Source organism: Cherax quadricarinatus, unplaced genomic scaffold (genome assembly GCF_038502225.1).
Source record: "Cherax quadricarinatus isolate ZL_2023a unplaced genomic scaffold, ASM3850222v1 Contig9, whole genome shotgun sequence".
Taxonomy (NCBI): Eukaryota; Metazoa; Arthropoda; class Malacostraca; order Decapoda; family Parastacidae; genus Cherax; species Cherax quadricarinatus.
Window position 1 is genome coordinate 401,295 of NW_027195035.1, and position 26,178 is coordinate 427,472.

The 26,178-nt window shown below is 45.2% G+C and overlaps 1 protein-coding gene across 7 annotated transcripts in view; it reads right to left on the reverse strand.

Annotated features, from left to right (window-relative positions):
* Positions 1 to 1,303: 1,303 nt before the first annotated feature.
* LOC128700948 (uncharacterized) overlaps positions 1,304 to 26,178 on the reverse strand; it is a 132,301-nt gene continuing 107,426 nt past the window's right edge. For 6 of the 7 annotated variants that reach the window (XM_053794443.2, XM_053794441.2, XM_053794442.2 and 3 more), the window contains exons 11-13: positions 23,048 to 23,218; positions 7,432 to 7,690; positions 1,304 to 5,977 (exon numbers count right to left, since the gene is read on the reverse strand). In XM_053794443.2, coding sequence (XP_053650418.2) covers positions 7,457 to 7,690; positions 23,048 to 23,218 — 405 coding nt within the window. In that variant the 3' untranslated portion in view covers positions 1,304 to 5,977; positions 7,432 to 7,456. Of the gene's footprint in view, positions 5,978 to 7,431; positions 7,691 to 23,047; positions 23,219 to 26,178 lie in introns of those variants that run through there. The other variant, XM_053794445.2, reaches the window with a different exon arrangement.

Genomic DNA, 26,178 nt, shown 5'->3' on the forward strand with positions numbered 1-26,178 from the left:
CACTGGATATTCCTGGGATCACTAAATTCAGGGGACTGGTGTTATGCAACACTGGATATTCCTGGGATCACTAAGTACAGGGGACTGGTGTTATGCAACACTGGGATACCTTTCTGGGATCACTAAGAGGGGACTGGTGTTATGCAACACTGGGATATCTTCCTGGGATCACTAAATACAGGGGACTCGTGTTATTCAACACTGGATATTCCTGGGATCACTAAGTACAGGGGACTGGTGTTATGCAACACTGGGATACCTTCCTGGGATCACTAAGTACAGGGGACTGGTGTTATGCAACACTGGGATACCTTCCTGGATCACTAAGTACAGGGGACTGGTGTTATGCAACACTGGGATACCTTCCTGGGATCACTAAGTACAGGGGACTGGTGTTATGCAACACTGGGATACCTTCCTAGGATCACTAAGTACAGGGGACTGGTGTTATGCAACACTGGGATACCTTCCTGGGATCACTAAGTACAGGGGACTGGTGTTATGCAACACTGGGATACCTTCCTGGGATCACTAAGTACAGGGGACTGGTGTTATGCAACACTGGGATACCTTCCTGGGATCACTAAATACAGGGCACTGGTGTTATGCAACACTGGGATACCTTCCTGGGATCACTAAGTATAGGGGACTGGTGTTATGCAACACTGGGATACCTTCCTGGGATCACTAAGTACAGGGGACTGGTGTTATGCAACACTGGGATACCTTCCTGGGATCACTAAGTACAGGGGACTGGTGTTATGCAACACTGGGATACCTTCCTAGGATCACTAAGTACAGGGGACTGGTGTTATGCAACACTGGGATACCTTCCTGGGATCACTAAGTACAGGGGACAGGTGTTATGCAACACTGGGATACCTTCCTGGGATCACTAAGTACTGGGGACTGGTGTTATGCAACAGTGGGATACCTTCCTGGGATCACTAAGTACAATGGACTGGTGTTATGCAACACTGGGATACCTTCCTGGGATCACTAAGTACAGGGGACTGGTGTTATGCAACACTGGGATACCTTCCTGGGATCACTAAGTACAGGGGACTGGTGTTATGCAACACTGGGATACCTTCCTGGGATCACTAAGTACAGGCGACTGGTGTTATGCAACTGATATTTAACCCAGGAGGAACAGCAACTAAAATATTGTGATGACTCTCAGAATACTTCTAGGTATACTCAAGGTAGACGCCAGGTATACCTCTACCCCGTTTGTGTTGGTAATAACCGAGACAGACGGTGGCAAGCACAGATGTTCACAAGAAAAATGATAATACAAGGATGTTCTCTTGTTCTCTCTTTATTTCCAAGACATTACATTATTGCTGTATGTAACAAGAGGAAAATAATATAAATCAAAATACATAAAAAATACATATTTATCCATCTCACATGTGAGAAATTGAACGAACTTAAACATAACTCACATAATGTTCAGAATAACTCACATAATGTTCAAAATAACTTGCATAATGTTCAAAATAACTGCAGCTTCTTGTTACACATGAACCTTTGTGACCTCATATCGTTATGTTCAAAATACACGTACTGAACAAGAACGGGTCGAGTAGATCGTGGTGAAACTTCAGAAAGTCAAAAAAAAAAAATTAGAAACTTTGGGTTACTTGACTAGAAGGCGTAAGTCAGCCAAACTTAACTTACAGTGTGCGGCACAAGTCGGTTTACCGAGGTGCGGGCGGCTCGGAAGAAACACTGTCGGCATCGTTCAATCAATGTCTTGCCAGAACGGTGACAATGTCACAGTTCAGAGGGCCGTCTGAACCGTGATGCTGGCACACATCCGGCGATGGCGACTGGCTGAATGATGGTGATTATGTTTCTTCTTCTCGGGGCTGTGTCACCTCGGCAGGAGACGGTATAAAAAATAAAATGACTTTTGACTTAGCTGACATGGTGCCAATAACTATGGTCAAATAAAAGAAAGTTTTTTGTGGCTAATGCTGCACCCTGTAAATGATTATAAAAATAAAATAGAACTTAAGATACAGTTCTCTTATAAAGTTCCTCTATACAGCTGGAACTTCTGCAAATGCAACTGATAAAGTTCATCAAAAATGGAATATCACGTTGAAAGGCCTTCACAGTCTACGCTCCTCAATTCTGGATGTACTTTTTCAATTGTATTTACGAATAACTGCACTGTGTAGAGTTGTATAAGAGTTAACTGTAGTTGCAAGAGCAACCTGCCAACACTGATACACTCCTGGGGTAATGTAGTATTCTTACTGTAGTTTGAAAACAAGAGAGAACAGCGATCATGTTGTGGGGCTCTGGAAGTGTGGTCGTTACTCGTCATTATCCTACACTTTGATGCACACACACGTCTAACGTGCACTTAGATGAACACACACATCGTCTAAGGGACCCTTCAATATACACACACGTCTAAGGTACACTTAGATGTACACACACATCTAAGGTACACTTAGATGTACACACACATCTAAGGTACACTTAGATGTACACACACATCATCTTAGGTACCTTTAGATGTACACACACACCTAAGGTATCCTTAGATGTACACACACATCTAAGGTGCACTTAGATGTACACACACACCTAAGGTATCCTTAGATGTACACACACATCTAAGGTGCACTTAGATGTACACACACATCTAAGGTGCACTTAGATGTACACACACATCTAAGGTGCACTTAGATGTACACACACATCTAAGGTGCACTTAGATGTACACACACATCTAAGGTGCACTTAGATGTACACACACATCTAAGGTGCACTTAGATGTACACACACAGAACACATCATCTAAGGTACCCTTAGACACACACACACATCTAAAGTGCACTAAGGTTTCTTAAGGTGTGGGTCAACAGTTCTAGCCATGGTACAGTGGCTAGGTGCTAGGCAGGGTACGGGCATCTTCACAAGAACCCCATACTCCCCCAGACCATACCTGGTGCATCACTGTCGTTCCAGGTGCCCACGACTGTGCCGGCTCTGGTAACACACTTTTGCCCATTTGATCTACTTGACGACAATAGTGCCACGACTCACGCGATTCTTCCAAGCCCATGGGTTGCTTAAGGGAGGGACATGACCACCCTAGCCCATGCTTCAGTCTCATCATTCTGCAGAAGTGTTGAACGTGTCAACATGGGGAATGGAGGCTCGATCCTCCGTCTATTTAAACATTGCGTGGTCCTGGACCACAGCCTAAAATAGTCTGTATGCAGTGCCAAATCTCTCACTAATGGCTGGCACTGGTAATGCTGCATGACAAGATGGCAACATACGCCATCTTGGCACCCTTATTCAATTTGTCCGGGCATTCAATGCTTGACTGAACTTCATATATGTCCACTGCAGTGGAAAGTGTGTAAGTACACTTAATACAAGTGGCAGCAGTAGCAGCAGCAGCAGTAGTAGTAGTAGCAAGGGTGCTGTATCCAGCTACTGTAAAAAATAAAACCATTTTTGAAACCATAAACAGCTTACAGTTGAAGCTAGAATCAGCTTACATCTGAAAGCTGTAATCTGCTTACAGCTGGAGCACATAATTCACACAGCTGCCAGCTGGTACAATTTCAGGAACGTGTGTAGAATTCTATAACAGTTTCACATTTTTTCAAAAATCATTCAATAGATACAGAAACATTGTAACTCACCCTTGGTATCTTGTCACAAATTTTGGGGGATTTGTAAATCCAAGTGGTTTTTTGACAAACATCATAACAAGGAATTATAACACCAACATTTCCACTTGGGCAGACTGTGTATGACTGCCACACTGATTTTCAAAGAGGCTGTTTCAGAGTACATATATCCTGAAACCTGTGATTGTAGGCAACCTGTAGAGGTACAGAAATAGTTTTTAACTGTATTATCTCAGGATTTGTAACATCAGTTATAGTGTTTTTCTTGTCAGGGGTTGCAAGGCAGTGGAGGCAATGTGTTTTATTCGTGCATTCAATTTTCAGTGGATAGTTATACGAACACCTCCATGGGGAAATGGTCACGAATCCTTCCTGCGTAAGCCATGCATGTCGTTAGAGGCTAAAATGCTGGCAGCAAGGGGTTAGTAACCCCTTCTCCTGTATAAATTACTAAATTTAAAAAAAAAAAAAAAACTTTATTTTTCTTTTTAGGTCACCCTGCCTCGGTGGGAGACGGCCAGTGCGTCGAAGAGAGAAAGTTACACAAACAGTGGCTTAGATTCTTGTAGAAGCTTGGTTAATGTTGGTGCCTTCTAACTGGGGTTATTTTGCTGAAAGAGATCAACAACTTTCACCCCAAGTGGTGATCCAGCAGTCACTGAACTACATTTCAGAAGGAAAAAAAAAAAAAAAGGTTTAGAGTCTGCCAGTCTGCAGTCTCTACCAAGCAGACAGGTTACAATGGTAGAGGTGCAGTCTCTACCAAGCAGACAGGTTACAATGGTAGAGGCACAGTCTCTACCAAGCAGACAGGTTACAATGGTAGAGGTGCAGTTTCTGCCAAGCAGACAGGTTACAATGGTAGAGGCACAGTCTCTACCAAGCAGACAGGTTACAATGGTAGAGGTGCAGTCTCTACCAAGCAGACAGGTTACAATGGTAGAGGCACAGTCTCTACCAAGCAGACAGGTTACAATGGTAGAGGTGCAGTCTCTACCAAGCAGACAGGTTACAATGGTAGAGGTGCAGTCTCTACCAAGCAGACAGGTTACAATGGTAGAGGTGCAGTCTCTACCAAGCAGACAGGTTACAATGGCAGAGGTGCAGTCTCTACCAAGCAGACAGGTTACAATGGTAGAGGTGCAGTCTCTACCAAGCAGACAGGTTACAATGGTAGAGGTGCAGTCTCTACCAAGCAGACAGGTTACAATGGTAGAGGTGCAGTCTCTGCCAGACAGATTACAACTATTCTGTATCAAGCAGACTAAGTCACTTGTGGTTCACTACTGTTTCAAGAGGCTGCACATGAGTGGTCCACTTGTTAACTGTGAACATGCAAGCAAACCACTTCAAGAACTTACTGCTGAAGAATAAATCAAACTAGGGTACGGGTGGGGTTAGAACCCATGGTGAGCGAGTCGTATAACTCCAGGCCGGTGCGCTAACCGCTGGGCCAGTTGGCTACAATAAGAATCATCCAACTAAATGGCTGAATCTTATCAAGAGGCATTTGGCTCAGTGGTTAATGCACTGGCCTGTGTTTTAGGAATGGGTAAAAGTCCCCTGCTCCCTAATTTGTTTGCAACTGCGTTATGACTTCGTGAGTCACGGCAAAGAAAATCCAAGTCATTACTTTTGACATAGCTCTGTATTATAAAACTGTACACTTGTTCAAAGTAAGAAGTGACTTGGAGTGAACAGTTGTACCAAGATTTGCCTAGCTACAAGCTGTGATGGCTGTGTTGAGGGCCCCTGGTTATATTATAGAAATTTTGTCATCAATGATGTACAGATTGAGTCAAGGGTGTACAGTTGTTCCACAGTCACATAAATCCCCAAGTTCCCCAGTACAATAGTCTTCTCCCACTTCTACACATACTTTTATACCTTGGTTGAGTTTCAAATCTTTCTACTCCTGGAGCCTGGCCATGGGCCAGGCTTGTCTGGTGCAAGCCTGGTCAGCCAGGCTGTTGTTGATGGAGGCCCACTGGCCCACTATCCATCACAGCCTGGTTGAGCTGGCACCTACATACATACATAACATCTGTGTATGAAAGTACTTTAGAAAGTTCTTCAGAGAGGTCATCATACACTGTAAGACCACAGAGGATGTACTACAAGTCTGTAGAGCAGCAGCTAAATCTAAGATCTCAGTGTGTGTGTCAGGCTTGCCCATGACCACGTACTCCAGGTACTGAAGATGGCTTACAGCAGATGAAAGCTTGACTGACATGTTTTCTGTAGTCTTCAGCTTAGTGATGAATTGTCTCTTGCTCATCATAGCGTCCAGAAATTCTGACTTGGCTCTTCATCTGCAAGAATGAGAATCACTCACAAACGCATTCATAGTATTGACAGACAAGTTACCACTACATCTGTGTATGTTGCATCACAGATGTGCGAGTGCAAGACAACACACTCAAAAATATGAGTAAACGTCAACATGGGAACTTGTCTGACACCTAGGGTGAAGTTTCTTTCATTTTCTCTCTCTCTCTACATCTCTCTCTCTCACATACACACACTCTCTCTCTCACTCTCACTTTCACTCTCTCTCTCTCTCATACACACACACACACAGAGGAATCAACAAGGTGGACAGAGATGGGATGTTCCAGAGATGGGACACAGCTTTAAGCAGAGGTATGATAAAGCTCATGGAGCAGGAAAAGTGACCTAGTAGTGGCCAGTGAAGAGGCAGAGCCAGGAGCTGTGACACAACCCCTGCAAGCACAACTAGGTGAGTACACACATGCATACACACTAGAGCTCTCACCTGGCTACCCAACTCTGCTCACTAGCACTACATCTCTGCCTAACCCACCACTAATCTACTACCAGCATCCACAACCAAATCACCCTCACCATTCATCCCCCATGTTCATAATTATTCCAAACATCATCTCTAATGCCCCTATACTCACAAAGATCACATCCTCACACAAACACAATTGCTAGTCAACCTTCTATCAATCTGGGCTCTGGGAGTAAAAAAGACTGGGAACTCACAAAAGGTACATCTCGGGGATGCTTAGGCTGTCAGGAACCTTGCCAGGTGTCAGTACAAGGCTGACTGTTGATCTCAGAGATGCTAAAACTGTCAGGGACCTTGCCAGGTGTCAGTACAAGGCTGACTGTTGATCTCAGAGATGCTAAAACTGTCAGGGACCTTACCAGGTGTCAGTACAAGGCTGACTGTTGATCTCAGAGATGCTAAAACTGTCAGGGACCTTGCCAAATGTCAATACAGCAAAAACTAAACCAGGTGCTTCAGACTGGACCCAGGTGCTCCAGACTGGATCCAGGTGCTTCAGACTGGACCCAGGTGCTTCAGACTGGACCCAGGTGCTTCAGACTGGACCCAGGTGCTTCAGACTGGACCCAGGTGCTTCAGACTGGACCCAGGTGCCTCAGACTGGACCCAGGTGCCTCAGATTGGACCCAGGTGCTTCAGACTGGACCCAGGTGCCTCAGACTGGACCTAGGTACTTCAGACTAGACCTAGGTGCTCCAGACTGGACCTGGGTGCTTCAGACTGGACCTAGGTGCTCCAGACTGGGTCTAGGTGCTTCAAACCAGACCTAGGTGCTCCAGACTGGACCCAAGTGCTTCAAACTGGACCTAGGTGCTCCAGACTGGACCTAGGTGCTTCAGACTGGACCTAGGTGTCAGAGTACATAAATTTACTCAACATTCAAGAGCTGTGGATGAGTTTAGAGTACCAGGAACTTGAGTACGAAGGAGATGGCACTGCTGCCAGTCACACCTAGTCGCTGCCAGATGGCACGCCATCAGTAGTCCGACACTGTGCCATCGTCGTGACCCGAGGCGGTGGCACGGTGCCTCTTGGCCCTCAGCGTGTGCTGCGCTGGCTGGTTGCTGGCAGTGGTGGTGGTGGTGGTTGTGGTTGCAACACTCAGGTCAATGGTGGTTGCTTGGTGGTGGTGGTGGTGGTGGTGGTGGTGGTAGTGGCGGTGGTGGCACTCTCGTCTACCAGCGCCATCAGTGCCACCTTCACTCTTCATCTAGTGAAGAAATACACAATAAATTTTGTATACTAGTCTAATACAATTTTTATTATCAATATTACTGTGGTTTTTATTAATTTTTATTTTCACTATTAATTTTTATTATTAGATATAACATGATGTAGGAGGCAGTGTGTGAGGCAGTGTAGGAGGCAGTGTGTGAGGCAGTGTAGGAGGCAGTGTGAGGCAGTGTAGGAGGCAGTGTGTGAGGCAGTGTAGGAGGCAGTGTGTGAGGCAGTGTGAGGCAGTGTGTGAGGCAGTGTGTGAGGCAGTGTGTGAGGCAGTGTGTGAGGCAGTGTGTGAGGCAGTGTAGGAGGCAGTGTGTGAGGCAGTGTAGGAGGCAGTGTGTGAGGCAGTGTAGGAAGCAGTGTGTGAGGCAGTGTAGGAGGCAGTGTAGGAGGCAGTGCAGGAGGCAGTGTGTGAGGCAGTGTAGGAGGCAGTGTGTGAGGCAGTGTAAGAGGCAGTGTGTGAGGCAGTGTAGGAGGCAGTGTGTGAGGCAGTGTAGGAGGCAGTGTGTGAGGCAGTGTAGGAGGCAGTGTAGGAGGCAGTGTGTGAGGCAGTGTAGGAGGCAGTGTGTGAGGCAGTGTAGGAGGCAGTGTGTGAGGCAGTGTAGGAGGCAGTGTGTGAGGCAGTGTAGGAGGCAGTGTGTGAGGCAGTGTAGGAGGCAGTGTAGGAGGCAGTGTGTGAGGCAGTGTAGGAGGCAGTGATTGAGGCAGTGTAGGAGGCAGTGTAGGAGGCAGTGTGTGAGGCAGTGTAGTGTAGGAGGCAGTGTAGGAGGCAGTGTGTGAGGCAGTGTAGGAGGCAGTGTTTGAGGCAGTGTAGGAGGCAGTGTAGGAGGCAGTGTGTGAGGCAGTGTAGGAGGCAGTGTGTGAGGCAGTGTGTGAGGCAGTGTATGAGGCAGTGTAGGAGGCAGTGTAGGAGGTAGTGTGTGAGGCAGTGTGTGAGGCAGTGTAGGAGGCAGTGTAGGAGGCAGTGTAGGAGGCAGTGTAGGAGGCAGTGTAGGAGGCAATGTAGGAGGCAGTGTAGGAGGCAGTGTAGGAGGCAGTGTAGGAGGCAGTGTTTGAGGCAGTGTAGGAGGCAGTGTAGGAGGCAGTGTATGAGGCAGTGTAGGAGGCAGTGTAGGAGGTAGTGTGTGAGGTAGTGTGTGAGGCAGTGTGTGAGGCAGTGTGTGAGGCAGTGTAGGAGGCAGTGTAGGAGGCAGTGTAGGAGGCAGTGTAGGAGGCAGTGTAGGAGGCAGTGTAGGAGGCAGTGTAGGAGGCAGTGTAGGAGGCAGTGTGTGAGGCAGTGTGTGAGGCAGTGTGTGAGGCAATGTATGAGGCAGTGTAGGAGGCAGTACATGTAGGAGGCAGTGTAGGAGGCAGTGTAGGAGGCAGTGTGTGAGGCAATGTATGAGGCAGTGTAGGAGGCAGTGTGTGAGGCAATGTATGAGGCAGTGTAGGAGGCAGTGTGTGAGGCAGTGTGTGTGAGGCAGTGTGTGAGGCAGTGCATGAGGTAGTGCATGAGGCAGTGAAGGAGGTAGTGTGAGGTAGTGCATGAGGCAGTGTGTGAGGCAGTGTGTGTGAGGCAGTGTGTGAGGCAATGTATGAGGCAGTGTGTGAGGTAGTGCATGAGGCAGTGTAGGAGGTAGTGTGTGAGGCAGTGTAGGAGGCAGTGTGTGAGGCAATGTATGAGGCAATGCATGAGGCAGTGTAGGAGGCAGTGTAGGAGGCAGTGTAGGAGGCAGTGTGTGAGGCAATGTATGAGGCAATGCATGATGCAGTGTAGGAGGCAGTGTAGGAGGCAGTGTGTGAGGCAGTGTAGGAGGCAGTGTTGGAGGTAGTGTGAGGCAGTGTGTGAGGCAATGTATGAGGCAGTGTAGGAGGCAGTGTGTGAGGCAGTGTGTGTGAGGCAATGTATGAGGCAGTGTAGGAGGCAGTGTGTGAGGCAGTGCATGAGGTAGTGCATGAGGCAGTGAAGGAGGTAGTGTGAGGTAGTGCATGAGGCAGTGTGTGAGGCAGTGTGTGTGAGGCAATGTATGAGGCAGTGTAGGAGGCAGTGTGTGAGGCAGTGCATGAGGCAGTGTAGGAGGTAGTGTGTGAGGCAGTGTAGGAGGCAGTGTGTGAGGCAATGTATGAGGCAATGCATGAGGCAGTGTAGGAGGCAGTGTAGGAGGCAGTGTGTGAGGCAGTGTAGGAGGCAGTGTATGAGGCAGTGTTGGAGGTAGTGTGAGGCAGTGTGTGAGGCAATGTATGAGGCAGTGTAGGAGGCAGTGTGAGGTAGTGCATGAGGCAGTGTAGGAGGCAGTGTGTGAGGCAATGCATGACATAGTGTAGGAGGCAGTGTGTGAGGCAGTGTGAGGCAGTGTGTGAGGCAGTGTGTGAGGCAGTGTGAGGCAGTGTAGGAGGCAGTGTGTGAGGCAATGTATGAGGCAGTGTAGGAGGCAGTGTGAGGCAGTGTGTGCGAGGCAATGTATGAGGCAGTGTAGGAGGCAGTGTGTGAGGCAGTGCATGAGGTAGTGCATGAGGCAGTGAAGGAGGTAGTGTGAGGTAGTGCATGAGGCAGTGTGTGAGGCAGTGTGTGAGGCAGTGTGTGTGAGGCAATGTATGAGGCAGTGTAGGAGGCAGTGTGAGGCAGTGTGTGAGGCAGTGTGTGAGGCAGTGCATGAGGTAGTGCATGAGGTAGTGCATGAGGCAGTGTAGGAGGTAGTGTGTGAGGCAGTGTAGGAGGCAGTGTGTGAGGCAATGTATGAGGCAATGCATGAGGCAGTGTAGGAGGCAGTGTAGGAGGCAGTGTAGGAGGCAGTGTAGGAGGCAGTGTGTGAGGCACTGTATGAGGCAATGCATGAGGCAGTGTAGGAGGCAGTGTAGGAGGCAGTGTGTGAGGCAGTGTAGGAGGCAGTGTATGAGGCAGTGTTGGAGGTAGTGTGAGGCAGTGTGTAAGGCAATGTATGAGGCAGTGTAGGAGGCAGTGTGTGAGGCAGTGTGTGTGAGGCAATGTATGAGGCAGTGTAGGAGGCAGTGTGTGAGGCAGTGCATGAGGTAGTGCATGAGGCAGTGAAGGAGGTAGTGTGAGGTAGTGCATGAGGCAGTGTGTGTGAGGCAATGTATGAGGCAGTGTAGGAGGCAGTGTGTGAGGCAGTGTGTGAGGCAGTGTGTGAGGCAGTGCATGAGGTAGTGCATAAGGCAGTGTAGGAGGTAGTGTGTGAGGCAGTGTAGGAGGCACTGTGTGAGGCAATGCATGAGGCAGTGTAGGAGGCAGTGTGTGAGGCAGTGTGTGAGGCAATGTATGAGGCAATGCATGAGGCAGTGTAGGAGGCAGTGTAGGAGGCAGTGTGTGAGGCAGTGTAGGAGGCAGTGTATGAGGCAGTGTTGGAGGTAGTGTGAGGCAGTGTGTGAGGCAATGCATGAGGCAGTGTGTGAGGCAATGCATGAGGCAGTGTGTGAGGCAATGCATGACGTAGTGTAGGAGGCAGTGTGTGAAGCAGTGTGTGAGGCAGTGTAGGAGAAAGTGTGCAAGGAAGTGTGCGAGGCAGTGTATGAGGCAGTGTAGGAGGCAATGTATGAGGCAGTGTAGGAAGCAGTGTATGAGGCAGTGTAGGAAGCAGTGTGTGAGGCAGTGTAGGAGGCAGTGTGTGAGGCAGTGTAGAAGGCAGTGTGTGTGGCAATGTATGAGGCAATGTATGAGGCAGTGTATGAGGCAGTGTGTGAGGCAGTGTAGGAAGCAGTGTATAAGGCAGTGTAGGAAGTAGTGTGAGGCAGTGTGTGAGACAATGTATGAGGCTGTGTAGGAGGCAATGTATGAGGCAGTGTATGAGGCAGTGTAGGAGGCAGTGTAGGAGGCAGTGTAGGAGGCAATGTAGGAGGCAGTGTATGAGGCAGTGTAGGAGGCAGTGTAGGAGGCAGTGAAGGAGGCAGTGTAGGAGGCAGTGTAGGAGGCAATGTATGAGGCAGTGTATGAGGCAGTGTAGGAGGCAGTGTAGGAGGCAGTGTAGGAGGCAGTGTAGGAGGCAGAGTAGGAGGCAGTGTAGGAGGTAGTGTGTGAGGCAGTGTAGGAGGCAGTTTATGAGGCAATGTAGGAGGTAGTGAGGCAGTGCATGAGGCAGTGTTCCTAGGAGGTAGTGTGTGAGGCAGTGTAGGAGGCAGTGTATGAGGCAGTGTAGGAGGTAGTGTGTGAGGCAGTGCATGAGGTAGTGCATGAGGCAGTGTAGGAGGCAGTGCATGAGGTAGCACATGAGGCAGTGTAGGAGGTAATGTGTGAGGTAATGTGTGAGGTAATGTGTGAGGCAGTGTATGAGGCAGTGTAGGAGGTAGTGTGTGAGGTAGTGCATGAGGCAAAAGTATTGTCCTTCGATTAGTGTGTCTGAGTATTTTTCTGGTATTACATAGGCAGTCTTTGGTGACTGTCTTCCATGGTTGTGTGCTCTACTCTGCGTTAACCTCAACTGCTTCTCTTGCAACAGGCTTTACAAACGTATGGTATGGGAATGGTGTCCCCCATCAGCACCAACTTAACCAACTTGTATATGGAACACCTGGAAGCTGTATGCTTCATCGACATCATGCATGAATGCTTTCCCAACATCATCCTCACCAGCATCACTTGGTTATGTTATATGGATGATGTCCTCACAACTCCCAAATGTTCTGATGTGTGGAATCTTAAGGGAAGAATCAACGCAGTTGAACCGGTTATCCAGTTTACACTCGAAAAAGAGTTCAATGACAAACTACCTTTTCTAGACGTCCTCATTCACAGAATAGACAACAATCTATATAACAAAAAAAGGCACAATACCGTGACTGAAACGATACACAAATAACCCGCACATAAAAGAGAGAAGCTTACGACGACGTTTCGGTCGTTATTTGTGCAACAATCTAAGGTTTCAAGTTTACAGGTAACCTACAAACAAAAATGATGTCATGCACTTCTATTCCAGTCAAGATACTAAGAACAAAAGAAGCATCGTCATCAGTTTTCGTAAGAGCATAACACTGAATTTGCAATCCAGTGTCTCGACAAGGAGTGTACATTAGGGTTATAACTTTTTTACTTTTCTTCCAAATAAATCATCTATGTCGTAAATCAATGAACTTTTGTTTAAAAACAATGAAAAAGTCCCTAATTCCTCTCAGTTCTCAAAAAAGGTCACCCCTAAATAAAAACTAAGAATCACGATATATCTGTGTTACTGCTCGTAAGTAGCAACTCAGAAAATTACTAATTGGCAACTCAACATACAGCCATCTACTATTGTTATTACTCTCTCATTGTATTTGACACAGGAGTGTATCAGTGAGCACCACTTGTCTGACAATATATTTACAGGTATAGCCTAATAGTGTGGGTTTTATTGTCAATATCTGACATTAATATAGGTAGTAGATTGGTAGACAGCAACCACCCAGGGAGGTACTACCGTCCTGCCAAGTGAGTGTAAAACAAAAGCCTGTAATTGTTTTACATGATGGTAGGATTGCTGGTGTCCATTTTTTCTGTCTCATAAATATGCAAGGTTTCAGGTACGTCTTGCTACTTCTACTTACACTCAGGTCACACTACACATACATGTACAAGCATATACAGTGGACCCCTGCATACCGTTGGCCTTACATAACGTTAAATCCGCATACCGCTACATTTTATCGCTAAGATTTTGCCTCGCATACCGCTAAAAAACCTGCTCAACGCTGTTCGTCCGAGACGCGTCTATGTGCGGCCTGAGCCACGCTCACATGTTCCACCGGTGGCATTGTTTACCAGCCAGCCTCCGCGGTAACATCCAAGCATACAATCGGAACATTTCGTATTATTACAGTGTTTTTGGTGATTTTATCTGCAAAGTAAGTGACCATGGGCCCCAAGAAAGCTTCTAGTGCCAACCCTACAGCAATAAGGGTGAGAATTACTATAGAGATGAAGAAAAAGATCATTGATAAGTATGAAAGTGGAGTGCGTGTCTCCGAGCTGGCCAGGTTGTATAATAAACCCCAATCAACCATCGCTACTATTGGTGGCACAGCTGCTGCTGCTGCTGTACCACAGTCAGCTGCTGCTGCTGCTGTAGTACCATCTGCTGCTGCTGTAGCATCATCTGCTGCTGCTGTAGCACTGTCAGCTGCTGCTGCTGTTGTACCACCGTCAGCTGCTGCTGCTGCTGTTGTAGTACCGTCTGCTGCTGCTGTAGTACCGTCTGCTGCTGCTGTAGTACCGTCTGCTGCTGCTGTAGCATCGTCTGCTGCTGCTGTAGCATCGTCTGCTGCTGCTGTAGCATCGTCTGCTGCTGCTGTAGCACTGTCAGCTGCTGCTGCTGCTGTACCACCGTCAGCTGCTGCTGCTCCTGTAGTACCGTCTGCTGCTGCTGTAGCATCGTCTGCTGCTGCTGTAGCACTGTCAGCTGCTGCTGCTGCTGTAGCACTGTCAGCTGCTGCTGCTGCTGCTGTAGCACCGTTGTTGGTGTGGCTTATTGAGAATACCAAGAAACAATTAACCCCAGAGGATTTGCCACCCAGGATAACCCAAAAAAGTCAGTGTCATCGAAGACTGTCTAACTTATTTCCATTGGGGTCCTTAATCTTGTCTCCCAGGATGCAACCCACACCAGTCGACTAACACCCAGGTGAACAGGGAAAAATGCCTGGAACTAGTGCTCATATTGGTGAATTTAAAGCCAGCAAAGGTTGGTTTGAGAGATTTAAGAATCGTAGTGGCATACACAGTGTGATAAGGCCTGTTCTGGAAGAAAATGCCAAACAGGACCTACAGTACTCAGGAGGAAAAGGCACTCCCAGGACACAGTGTCTCATCAGTCATTGCTGCATCTTCAATAAAGGTAAGTGTCATTTATTCTTCATTTAGTAGAGTAGTACATGCACAATATATATTGTGCATGTACTACTCTACTATTGTGCATGTATCCTTCTCTTTGTGTGTAGGAAAATGTATATTTCATGTGGTAAAATTTTTTTTTTCATACTTTTGGGTGTCTTGCACGGATTAATTTGATTTCCATTAGAGTGAGTGGTGCACTTAGGAGTCTGTGGAGACAAAGAACTTTGTCCTTGGAGGCAAAGAGGGGAATGTATGAGAGTATAGTTTTACCAACGCTCTTATATGGGTGTGAAGCGTGGGTGATGAATGTTGCAGCGAGGAGAAGGCTGGAGGCAGTGGAGATGTCATGTCTGAGGGCAATGTGTGGTGTGAATATAATGCAGAGAATTCGTAGTTTGGAAGTTAGGAGGAGGTGCGGGATTACCAAAACTGTTGTCCAGAGGGCTGAGGAAGGGTTGTTGAGGTGGTTCGGACATGTAGAGAGAATGGAGCGAAACAGAATGACTTCAAGAGTGTATCAGTCTGTAGTGGAAGGAAGGCGGGGTAGGGGTCGGCCTAGGAAGGGTTGGAGGGAGGGGGTAAAGGAGGTTTTGTGTGCGAGGGGCTTGGACTTCCAGCAGGCATGCGTGAGCGTGTTTGATAGGAGTGAATGGAGACAAATGGTTTTTAATACTTGACGTGCTGTTGGAGTGTGAGCAAAGTAACATTTATGAAGGGATTCAGGGAAACCGGCAGGCCGGACTTGAGTCCTGGAGATGGGAAGTACAGTGCCTGCACTCTGAAGGAGGGGTGTTAATGTTGCAGTTTAAAAACTGTAGTGTAAAGCACCCTTCTGGCAAGACAGTGATGGAGTGAATGATGGTGAAAGTTTTTCTTTTTCGGGCCACCCTGCCTTGGTGGGAATCGGCCGGTGTGATAATAAAAAAAAAAAAATATTTCTTATGGGGAAAATTCATTCGCGTAACGATAATTTCGCATAACAATGAGCTCTCTTGCACGGATTAATATCGCTATGCGGGGGTCCACTGTATACACACCCCTCTCTGGGTTTTCTTCTATTTTCTTTCTAGTTCTTATTCTTGTTTATTTCCTCTTATCTCCATGGGGAAGTGGAATAGAATTCTTCCTCCGTAAGCCATGTGTGTTGTAAGAGGTGACTAAAATACCGGGAGCAAGGGGATAGTAACCTCTTCTCCTGTATATATTACTGAATGAAAAAGGAGAAACTCTCGTTTTTCCTTTTGGGCCGCCCCGCCTCGGTGGGATACGGCCGGTGTGTTGAAAGAAAGAAGAAAGATCTGACATTAATGTCACTAAATTTTCCAGGTTCTAGAGCCGTTAAAGAATTTCTGAAATGTATAGAAATTTGTAGAACAATCCAAATCCTGGTAAAGTATATCAAAAGCTTTATGAGCAAACAGATCAACTTCTTGCCGTTATATCTGTATAAGAAATTTGGAATTACAGTGAACCCCCGCATAACGATCACCTCCCAATGCGACCAATTATGTAAGTGTATTTATGTAAGTGCGTTTGTACGTGTATGTTTGGGGGTCGGAAATGGACTAATCTACTTCACAATATTCCTTATGGGAACAAATTCGGTCAGTACTGGCACCTGAACATACTTCTGGAATGAAAAAATAACGTTAACCGGGGGTCCACTGTAATTATAATGTCACATAAGAAAAGTGATACAGCCATAAAGAACAACAAAGATATTTGGGACAATAATTTGGTGGGATTCCAGAAGTTACATAGAAGAGGAATTGTGCCTTTAGAAGAATCTTCACTAGAAGAAAAATGGAGAATACCTCTCCAAACCCAAATCATTGGACGGTACCAGTCTCTTGGAGTAGAAATCAGAGGAATAATGGAGCGAATAGCAAAATTTCCAAAGAAGTTACAGAATTATGAAGGAATAAATAGAATTTTCCACATGTGTCAGATTAAGTAATACAGTGGAACCTCAAATATAGAACTCTCTTCAGTCCAGAAGGCTGTTCAAGTGTTGCTACTGAATGAATTTATTCCCATCAGGAATAATGTAAATTAGATTAGTCCATTTCAGACCCTCAAAAATACACTTACAAAAGCACTTACAAAAATACACTTACATAATTGGTCGAGTTGGGAGCAGTTCGATTTTTGAGGTTCCACTGAACGAGCAAAGCTTGACAAGGTGATGAAGACTTATGATGAATGTGTCAGGAGGGGAAAATATGATGCCCTGAATGTACGTTTTGATATCACAAAAAAGTAAATGGTCACTGGTTGTCCTCTGAAGACAAACAGCTGTACCAGCTTCAAGCAGAAAGCAAAGGAGAAGTGGGGTACTCTACAGGTCAAGTTGCAAGTGATAAAATGGAAACTGCCTGCTGAATCAGCTTCAGCATCAACATCTTACAACCATGCGTTGAGTGACGGTGGTACTGAATCTGAAGGAAGCGAGTACCAAGATGAAAGTACTACTCCACCAACCAGAAAACACGACAAAAGTAAAGTTGCAACCAATTTGGTGACATCCACAAAAGTATCAATAAGTAAAGTTGCCAACATATGCAAACAGTTGTCATTGTTGGTACTGACATTCCTACACCAAGTCAAGCAGTAATTTACAAGTCAACATACAAAAAAGCTGCTAAACTGAAGGAGGAAATGATTGAACAGTCACAAATGAAAGAATGGTCTTTACATTCCGATGGAAAGCGCACCGAGGAAAATGAGTATCAGGTATCAGTATGTACTTAAAAATGAATGAACCGAAGTAAAACTGGATGCACTGCATTTGAAAGATGACAAGGCTGAAACTATTGCTGAAGGAATGGCAGAAGTTACTGATGAATACAACTTATGGAATGCAATAATGATGATCATTGCTGATACAACAAATATTAACAATGGGAAAGATTGTAGCTGTTGCCAAACTGCAATGAATGTTCTCAGAGAAGGGAATTAGCAAAACACTATTTATCAGTTGTCAGCATCACGTTCTGGACAGGATTCTCCATTTGGTAATGGATGAAAATCTTGGTGCTAAAACCAGTTCTCCACACATGGAGTATCCATTTGTATCCCAACTGGTGAAGAATTATGAGGAACTAAAGGCACAGTTTATTAATGGAACAGAAGAGATCCTCCATAAATCAGGATGGAGAGATGATATGAAGTTTATGTACCATCTAAAACCAGTGTTTAGATTCTTTGAAGAAAAAGGGCACTTTCCTTTAACTTTCAGAAAATTCCAAAGATCAACAATTTTTTTTTTTAACAAGTCAGCCGTCTCCCACCGAGGCAGGGTGACCCATCGAGGCAGGGTGACCCACCGAGGCAGGGTGACCCACCGAGGCAGGGTGACCCACCGAGGCAGGGTGACCCACCGAGGCAGGGTGACCCAAAAATAGAGAAAATCCCCAAAAATAAAATACCTTCATCATCATTCAACACTTTCACCTCACTCATACATAATCACTCTCTTTGCGGAGGCACCCAGATACAATCGTTTAGAAGCATATATAAAGATATATAACATATCCTTCCAAACTGCCAATATCCCAAATCCCTCCTTTAAAGTGCAGACATTGTACTTTCCATTTCCAGTACTCAAGTCCACCTATATAAAAATAACCGGTTTCCCTGAATCCTTCACTAAACATTACCCTGCTCACACTCCAACAGCCCCTCAGGTCCCAAAAACCATTCGTCTCCATTCACTCCTATCTAACACACTCACGCACGCTTGCTGGAAGTCCAAGCCCCTCGCCCATAAAACCTCCTTTACCCCCCTCCCTCCAACCTTTCCAAAGACGACCCCTACCTTGCCTTCCTTCCCCTACAGATTTATACGCTCTCCATGTCACTCTACTTTGATCCATTCTCTCTAAATGACCAAACCACCTCAACAACCCCTCTTCAGCCCTCTGACAAATACTTTTATTAACTCCACACCTAATTTCCACACTCCAAATTCTCTGCATAATATTTACACCACACATTGCCCTTAGACAGGACATCTCCACAGCCTCCAGCCACCTCCTCGCTGCAGCATTTACAACCCAAGCTTCACACCCATATGAATGTGTTGGTACCACTATACTTTCACATATTCCCTTATTTGCCTCCACAGATAACGTTTTTTGTCTCCAAAGACACCTCAACACACCACTCTCACCTTCCTTCCTTCGTCAATTCTATGGTTAACCTCATCCTTTAGAAACCCATCCGCTGACACGTCAACTCCCAAATATCTGAAAACGTTCACTTCTTCCATACTCCTTCTCCCCCTCTCATTTGATACCCTCATCACCTTACTCTTATGTATGTTCAGTTTCAACTTTCTACCTTTGCACACCCTCTGGTGGCTCTGGTGGCCTGGTGGTTAACGCTCTCGCTTCACACGGCGAGGGCCTGGGTTCGATTCCCAGCCAGAGTAGAAACATTGGACGTGTTTCTTTCCACCTGTTGTCTATGTTCCCCATCAGTAAAATGGGTACCTGGGTGTTAGTCGACTGGTGTGGGTCGCATCCTGGGACACTGACCTAAGGAGGCCTGGTCACAGACCGGGCCGCGGGGGCGTTGACCCCCGGAACTCTCTCCAGGTAAACCCTCCCAAACTCGTCCACTAACCTTTGCAACTTTTCTTTAGAAGCTCCCATAAGCACAGTATCATCAGCAAAAAGTAACTGTGTCAACTCCCATTTTGTATTTGATTCCCCATAATTTAATCCCACCCTTCTCCCCAACACCCTAGCATTTACTTCTTTTACAACCCCATACCAACAATATCAATATGAACAATGCGAGGTGGAATTCAAGGGCCATTGAAGCTATTTTTGCATTCATTCTTATACTTAGAAGACTTTGGAAAAGATATGCAGATTCATTTCATACAATGAAAATAACTAAGAACTTGTCAGAAATATTGAAACCTTACAAAAAAGCACTGAACTCATTGAAAAATCACTGGAAGCAGGAGCCATCTGCACTCAATATACCAAGAAGTAATCAGTGTGTTGAATGTGCAAAGTTATGCAGGAACTGTATGCTGCCTACAGAAACAAAAACAAACTGCAACTTCAGTTTATTCTAAGCAATAAGTAGCAATATATGTACAAACATGATAACAATGATGCTGTAAGTTGTTAAATTAGACACATGTGCAACTCTTGGACTGACCACATCGACTCAAGGTTGAGGGACTGATTACCTCATTCTCCTCCTTTTCTTCAAGTTTATCCTTTGTATGGACTGATGAAGCCACTGTGTGGCAAAAAGTTTCCTCAATAAAGATACCCAAGAGTTGCACATGTGTCTAATTTAACGTGTTGGTTCTTTGAACCATTCATCTAAAATCCTGTCAGACGCTGAAACTTCTTGGGATCTTAATACTTGGGAATTCTTCGCTTGCCTAACCCTTGGGCACGACCTACTTCCACATTGGACAAATGTGACACCACCTACGACTGCTGCACCTCTCCTGCCATACGGTTTATAAGCTGCTTCTCCACTCATATGCCGTATTCTATTCAAGATTGATGGACTGGCCACATCAACTCAAGGCTGAGGGACTGATTACCTCATTCTCCTCCTGTTCTTCAAGTTTATCCTTTGTATGGACTGATGAAGCCACTGTAAGTTGTTTTATTTGTTATTAATATCACAGGCAATATGCATTCAAGTTACTTGTTTTCGTTACTCGTTTTTTTCATTTAGGGGCGACATTCTCTAAAAAGATATTGAAATGAAAGGTCATTTCATGGCTTTCAGGCAAAAGTTCATCTAATTAAGGTACATGAATATTACATTGTATAAGAGTTGTAACCCTAGTGTGTAAAAACCTACACCAAGCCTTCACCCAGCTACATTTTCCTTCCTTTTTCATCAAAGATTGCAAGACAACATTCCTTCAGATCGTCAATTATATACGCACTACCACCACTCCTAAGAAAGTTATAATCCTTCCCAACAGCCAGACTGCACTGACACCAGGCCCGGTGGCCTGGTGGCTAAAGCTCCGCTTCACACAGAGGGCCCAGGTTTGATTCCCGGCGGGTGGAAACATTTCGACACGTTTCCTTACACCTGTTGTCTTGTTCACCTAGCAGCAAATAGGTACCTGGGTGTTAGTCGACTGGTGTGGGTCGCATCCTGGGGGACAAGATTAAGGACCCCAATGGAAATAAGTTAGACAGTCCTCGATGATGCACTGACTTTCTTGGCTTATCCTGGGTGGCTAACCCTCCGGGGTTAAAAATTCGAACGAAATCTTATCTTATCTTATCACAACCAGCACCTCCATAAGAGTCCTGACTAGGACAAAAGTGAAGTACTTTGAACTAGTCAATGCAGGGGTTTACACTATACCCTGTGGAGGTTGTAACAGCAAGACACCTCTGAGGTACATCGCAATGAACACATGGAGGAACAGTATCTTGAACATCTGTGTAAAACAACGCAGGTCCACCAACCACCTGATGAAATTTAAGAACTCTGGTCTTGTGATTATACAAGACAATTTCTGATGTAAATGATTTGAATCATCACGGATAATCATTTCTAACAATTAGAGGGAAGAAAGGAAACTTTATTATCTCTGAAGTGTTAGCAAGAATTCTTTTTAAAACAATAAACTCAGCCATCATATACCTACAACTACTAGTACTACTACTACCAGTAGTATTACTACTAGTACTACTACTACCAGTAGTACTACTACAAATATTACTACCAGTACTACAACTACTGCCACCACCAACAGTACTACTATTACTACTACCTACCAAAAATGACATTAATTTTTATGGACTCTTCAGGTGATTTAAAACTATGTGAAATATGTGTTGCCAGTAATGGTATGAAGATTATTTTAGAATCATTAAATGCGGTAAGTGATACAGTTCTTTTTGCTGAGCATTAACCCTTTCAGGGTCCAAGGCCCAAATCTGGAGTCACGCACCAGTGTCCAAGAATTTTCAAAAAAAAAATTTGTTATTTTTTCTTATGAAATCGTAGAGAATCTTTTTGTGAAGGTAATAAAACAAAGTACGAAATTTGGTGGAAAATTGACGAAATTATGCTCTCGCGAATTTTGATGTGTCAGCGATATTTACGAATCGGCGATTTTGCCGACTTTGACTCCCATTTTAGGCCAATTACATTATTCCAATCAACCAAATTCTTAGCTATTTCACTAGTATTACTTCTATTCTATCGATTGAGCACAAGAAATCGCCACGTCAACTGTTTCAACTACAAAATAAAGTGATCGGAAATTGTTAATTTGGCCAATTTAACACAAAGTTCAAAATATTCCAATTTCAAAATAGGGTCCAGAATGAACAATGTAGGCATTCCTGGCACTAAACTAACATTTCCTCTGTTCATTAGTTATGTTTTGAGGCTTTACAAATAAATTCCATTTTGATTTTTTATTCACATAATGAATTTTTATTCACACCAAAAAATAGAAGATTTACTGTTATGCAATACTGTAATAATTGTATAAATATCATCACCATATTTGTGAATGTATATTAGACCCACCAGCTGACGTGTATTAGATGTGTGAGGTTGTTTGTTTACTCTTGAATATCGGCAAAAATTTAACATTTCCGCTACTTTGAGCTCAGTTTCAAGCCATTTCCAATGCTAAAACCAATCAAAATCATCTCTATTTCTGTAATATGTCTTTCATTCTATCAAATGAGACCAAGAAATCGCAAATACAACTATAAAAAACATACGAAAAAACACTGCAAAGTTGCTGTTTTAATCGAAAAATCATGATTTCATTTTTTTTCTCTCATTATACACAGTGTGCTGCAGGATCTGTTTTATGTGGTGCACACATACCACATAGATGTATTCTCTCATATCTAGGCCCAAATGTACCACTCACAGTTTATCAGAGTGAGCTGAGCTCATGGCGTAGATCTACGGTTTGGACCCTGAACGTAAAGCCGTAGATCTAAGGGACGGACCCTGAAAGGGTTAAGTGTACGAGAGGAAGGTGCCCGGGCACTTGCAGAGATCATATGTGGCCGGGCACTTGCAGAGATTGTATGTGGCTCCTTTGTATAGAAGGAAAAGGGGATGTATGAGAGTGTATGAATTATAGAGAACAGGTTTGTTGAGTATACCTGGTGAAGTGTGTGATAGTTTTAACTCAGAGAATTGTAAGAAGCACAATCATAGAGCAACAAGGTTTTAGGAAAGGTACACTGTGTGTAAAGTGTTGACTCTGAGCCAGAGGAACAAGAGAGGTAGACAGTGTGTAGACCAAGTGTAATATTGAGCCAGAGGAATAAGAAGGCTAGACAGTGTAGACTGTTTACAGTGAACCAGAGGAACAATGCTGTCAGGAAGTATTTCTTCAGCCTGAGGGTCGTGAGGGAGTGCAAGTAGATCCCACATGCAATTTTAAGTGTGGGTAGGATAGAGGGAGGCCAGGAGGGAGCCAAACCTAGCAGGTCAAGAATCAGGGGCCCAGGAGCTCTAACTCGACCCCGAGGAGGCACAGTACAGGAACGAGAGTGGTCGACTGACCTTGTCTAGAACCTTGTTGCTGACAGCGATGAACCTGCGCTTCTTCTTGCGGGTCACTGCTGGCCCAGTGCCACCAGTGCCACCACCGCCAGTGCCACCACCGCCACCACCACCACCACCACTGCTACCACTGCTGCCCATCATGTAAGACCCATCTTCCACACTTCCATTCTGAAAAATAATATTAAGACATTACCAAAGATAATAAAGTTGATCCCATGGATCAGAAATCTAACTTACGAGGATAGACTGAGGGCATTGTCTATCCTACAATGGTAGACTGAGGGCATTGTCTATCCTACAATGGTAGACTGAGGGCATTGTCTATCCTACAATGGTAGACTGAGGGCATTGTCTATCCTACAATGGTAGACTGAGGGCATTGTGTCCTACAATGGAAGACTGAGGGCATTGTCTATCCTACAATGGTAGACTGAGGGCATTGTCTATCCTACAATGGTAGACTGAGGGCATTGTCTATCCTACAATGGTAGACTGAGGGCATTGTCTATCCTACAATGGTAGACTGAGGGCATTGTCTATCCTACAATGGTAGACTGAGGGCATTGTGTCCTACAATGGTAGACTGAGGGCATTGTCTATCCTACAATGGTAGACTGAGGGCATTGTCTATCCTACAATGGTAGACTGAGGGCATTGTCTATCCTACAATGGTAGACTGAGGGCATTGTCTGTCCTACAATGGTAGACTGAGGGTATTGTCTATCCTACAATGGTAGACTGAGGGCATTGTCTATCCTACAATGGTAGACTGAGGGCATTGTCTATCCTACAATGGTAGACTGAGGGCATTGTCTATCCTACAATGGTAGACTGAGGGCATTGTCTATCCTACAATGGTAGACTGAGGGCATTGTCTATCCTACAATGGTAGATTGAGGGCATTGTGTCCTACAATGGTAGACTGAGGGTATTGTCTATCCTACAATGGTAGACTGAGGGCATTGTCTATCCTACAATGGTAGACTGAGGGCATTGTCTATCCTACAATGGTAGACTGAGGGCATTGTCTATCCTACAATGGTAGACTGAGGGCATTGTCTGTCCTACAATGGTAGACTGAGGGCATTGTCTATCCTACAATGGTAGACTGAGGGCATTGTCTATCCTACAATGGTAGACTGAGGGCATTGTCTATCCTACAATGGTAGACTGAGGGCATTGTCTATCCTACAATGGTAGACTGAGGACATTGTCTATCCTACAATGGTAGACTGAGGGCATTGTCTATCCTACAATGGTAGACTGAGGGCATTGTCTATCCTACAATGGTAGACTGAGGGCATTGTCTATCCTACAATGGTAGACTGAGGGCATTGTCTGTCCTACAATGATAGACTGAGGGCACTGCATCCTACAATGATAGACTGAGGGCATTGTCTATCCTACAATGGTAGACTGAGGGCATTGTCTATCCTACAATGGTAGACTAAGGGCATTGTCTATCCTACAATGATAGACTGAGGGCACTGCATCCTACAATGATAGACTGAGGGCATTGTCTATCCTACAATGGTAGACTGAGGGCATTGTCTATCCTACAATGGTAGACTGAGGGCACTGCATCCTACAATGATAGACTGAGGGCATTGTCTATCCTACAATGGTAGACTGAGGGCATTGTCTATCCTACAATGGTAGACTGAGGGCATTGTGTCCTACAATGGTAGACTGAGGGCATTGTCTATCCTACAATGGTAGACTAAGGGCATTGTCTATCCTACAATGATAGACTGAGGGCACTGCATCCTACAATGATAGACTGAGGGCATTGTCTATCCTACAATGGTAGACTGAGGGCATTGTCTATCCTACAATGGTAGACTGAGGGCATTGTCTATCCTACAATGGTAGACTGAGGGCATTGTCTATCCTACAATGGTAGACTGAGGGCATTGTCTATCCTACAATGGTAGACTGAGGGCATTGTCTATCCTACAATGGTAGACTGAGGGCATTGTCTATCCTACAATGGTAGACTGAGGGCATTGTCTATCCTACAATGGTAGACTGAGGGCATTGTCTATCCTACAATGGTAGACTGAGGGCATTGTCTATCCTACAATGATAGACTGAGGGCATTGTCTATCCTACAATGGTAGACTAAGGGCATTGTCTATCCTACAATGATAGACTGAGGGCACTGCATCCTACAATGATAGACTGAGGGCATTGTCTATCCTACAATGGTAGACTGAGGGCATTGTCTATCCTACAATGGTAGACTGAGGGCATTGTCTATCCTACAATGATAGACTGAGGGCATTGTCTATCCTACAATGGTAGACTGAGGGCATTGTCTATCCTACAATGGTAGACTGAGGGCATTGTCTATCCTACAATGGTAGACTGAGGGCATTGTCTATCCTACAATGGTAGACTGAGGGCATTGTCTATCCTACAATGGTAGACTGAGGGCATTGTCTATCCTACAATGGTAGACTGAGGGCATTGTCTATCCTACAATGGTAGACTGAGGGCATTGTCTATCCTACAATGGTAGACTGAGGGCATTGTCTATCCTGCAATGGTAGACTGAGGGCATTGTCTATCCTACAATGGTAGACTGAGGGCATTGTCTATCCTACAATGGTAGACTGAGGGCATTGTCTATCCTACAATGGTAGACTGAGGGCACTGCATCCTACAATGGTAGACTGAGGGCATTGTCTATCCTACAATGGTAGACTGAGGGCATTGTCTATCCTACAATGGTAGACTGAGGGCATTGTCTATCCTACAATGGTAGACTGAGGGCACTGCATCCTACAATGGTAGACTGAGGGCATTGTCTATCCTACAATGGTAGACTGAGGGCATTGTCTATCCTACAATGGTAGACTGAGGGCACTGCATCCTACAATGGTAGACTGAGGGCATTGTCTATCCTACAATGGTAGACTGAGGGCATTGTCTATCCTACAATGGTAGACTGAGGGCATTGTCTATCCTACAATGGTAGACTGAGGGCATTGTCTATCCTACAATGGTAGACTGAGGGCATTGTCTATCCTACAATGGTAGACTGAGGGCATTGTCTATCCTACAATGGTAGACTGAGGGCATTGTCTATCCTACAATGGTAGACTGAGGGCATTGTCTATCCTACA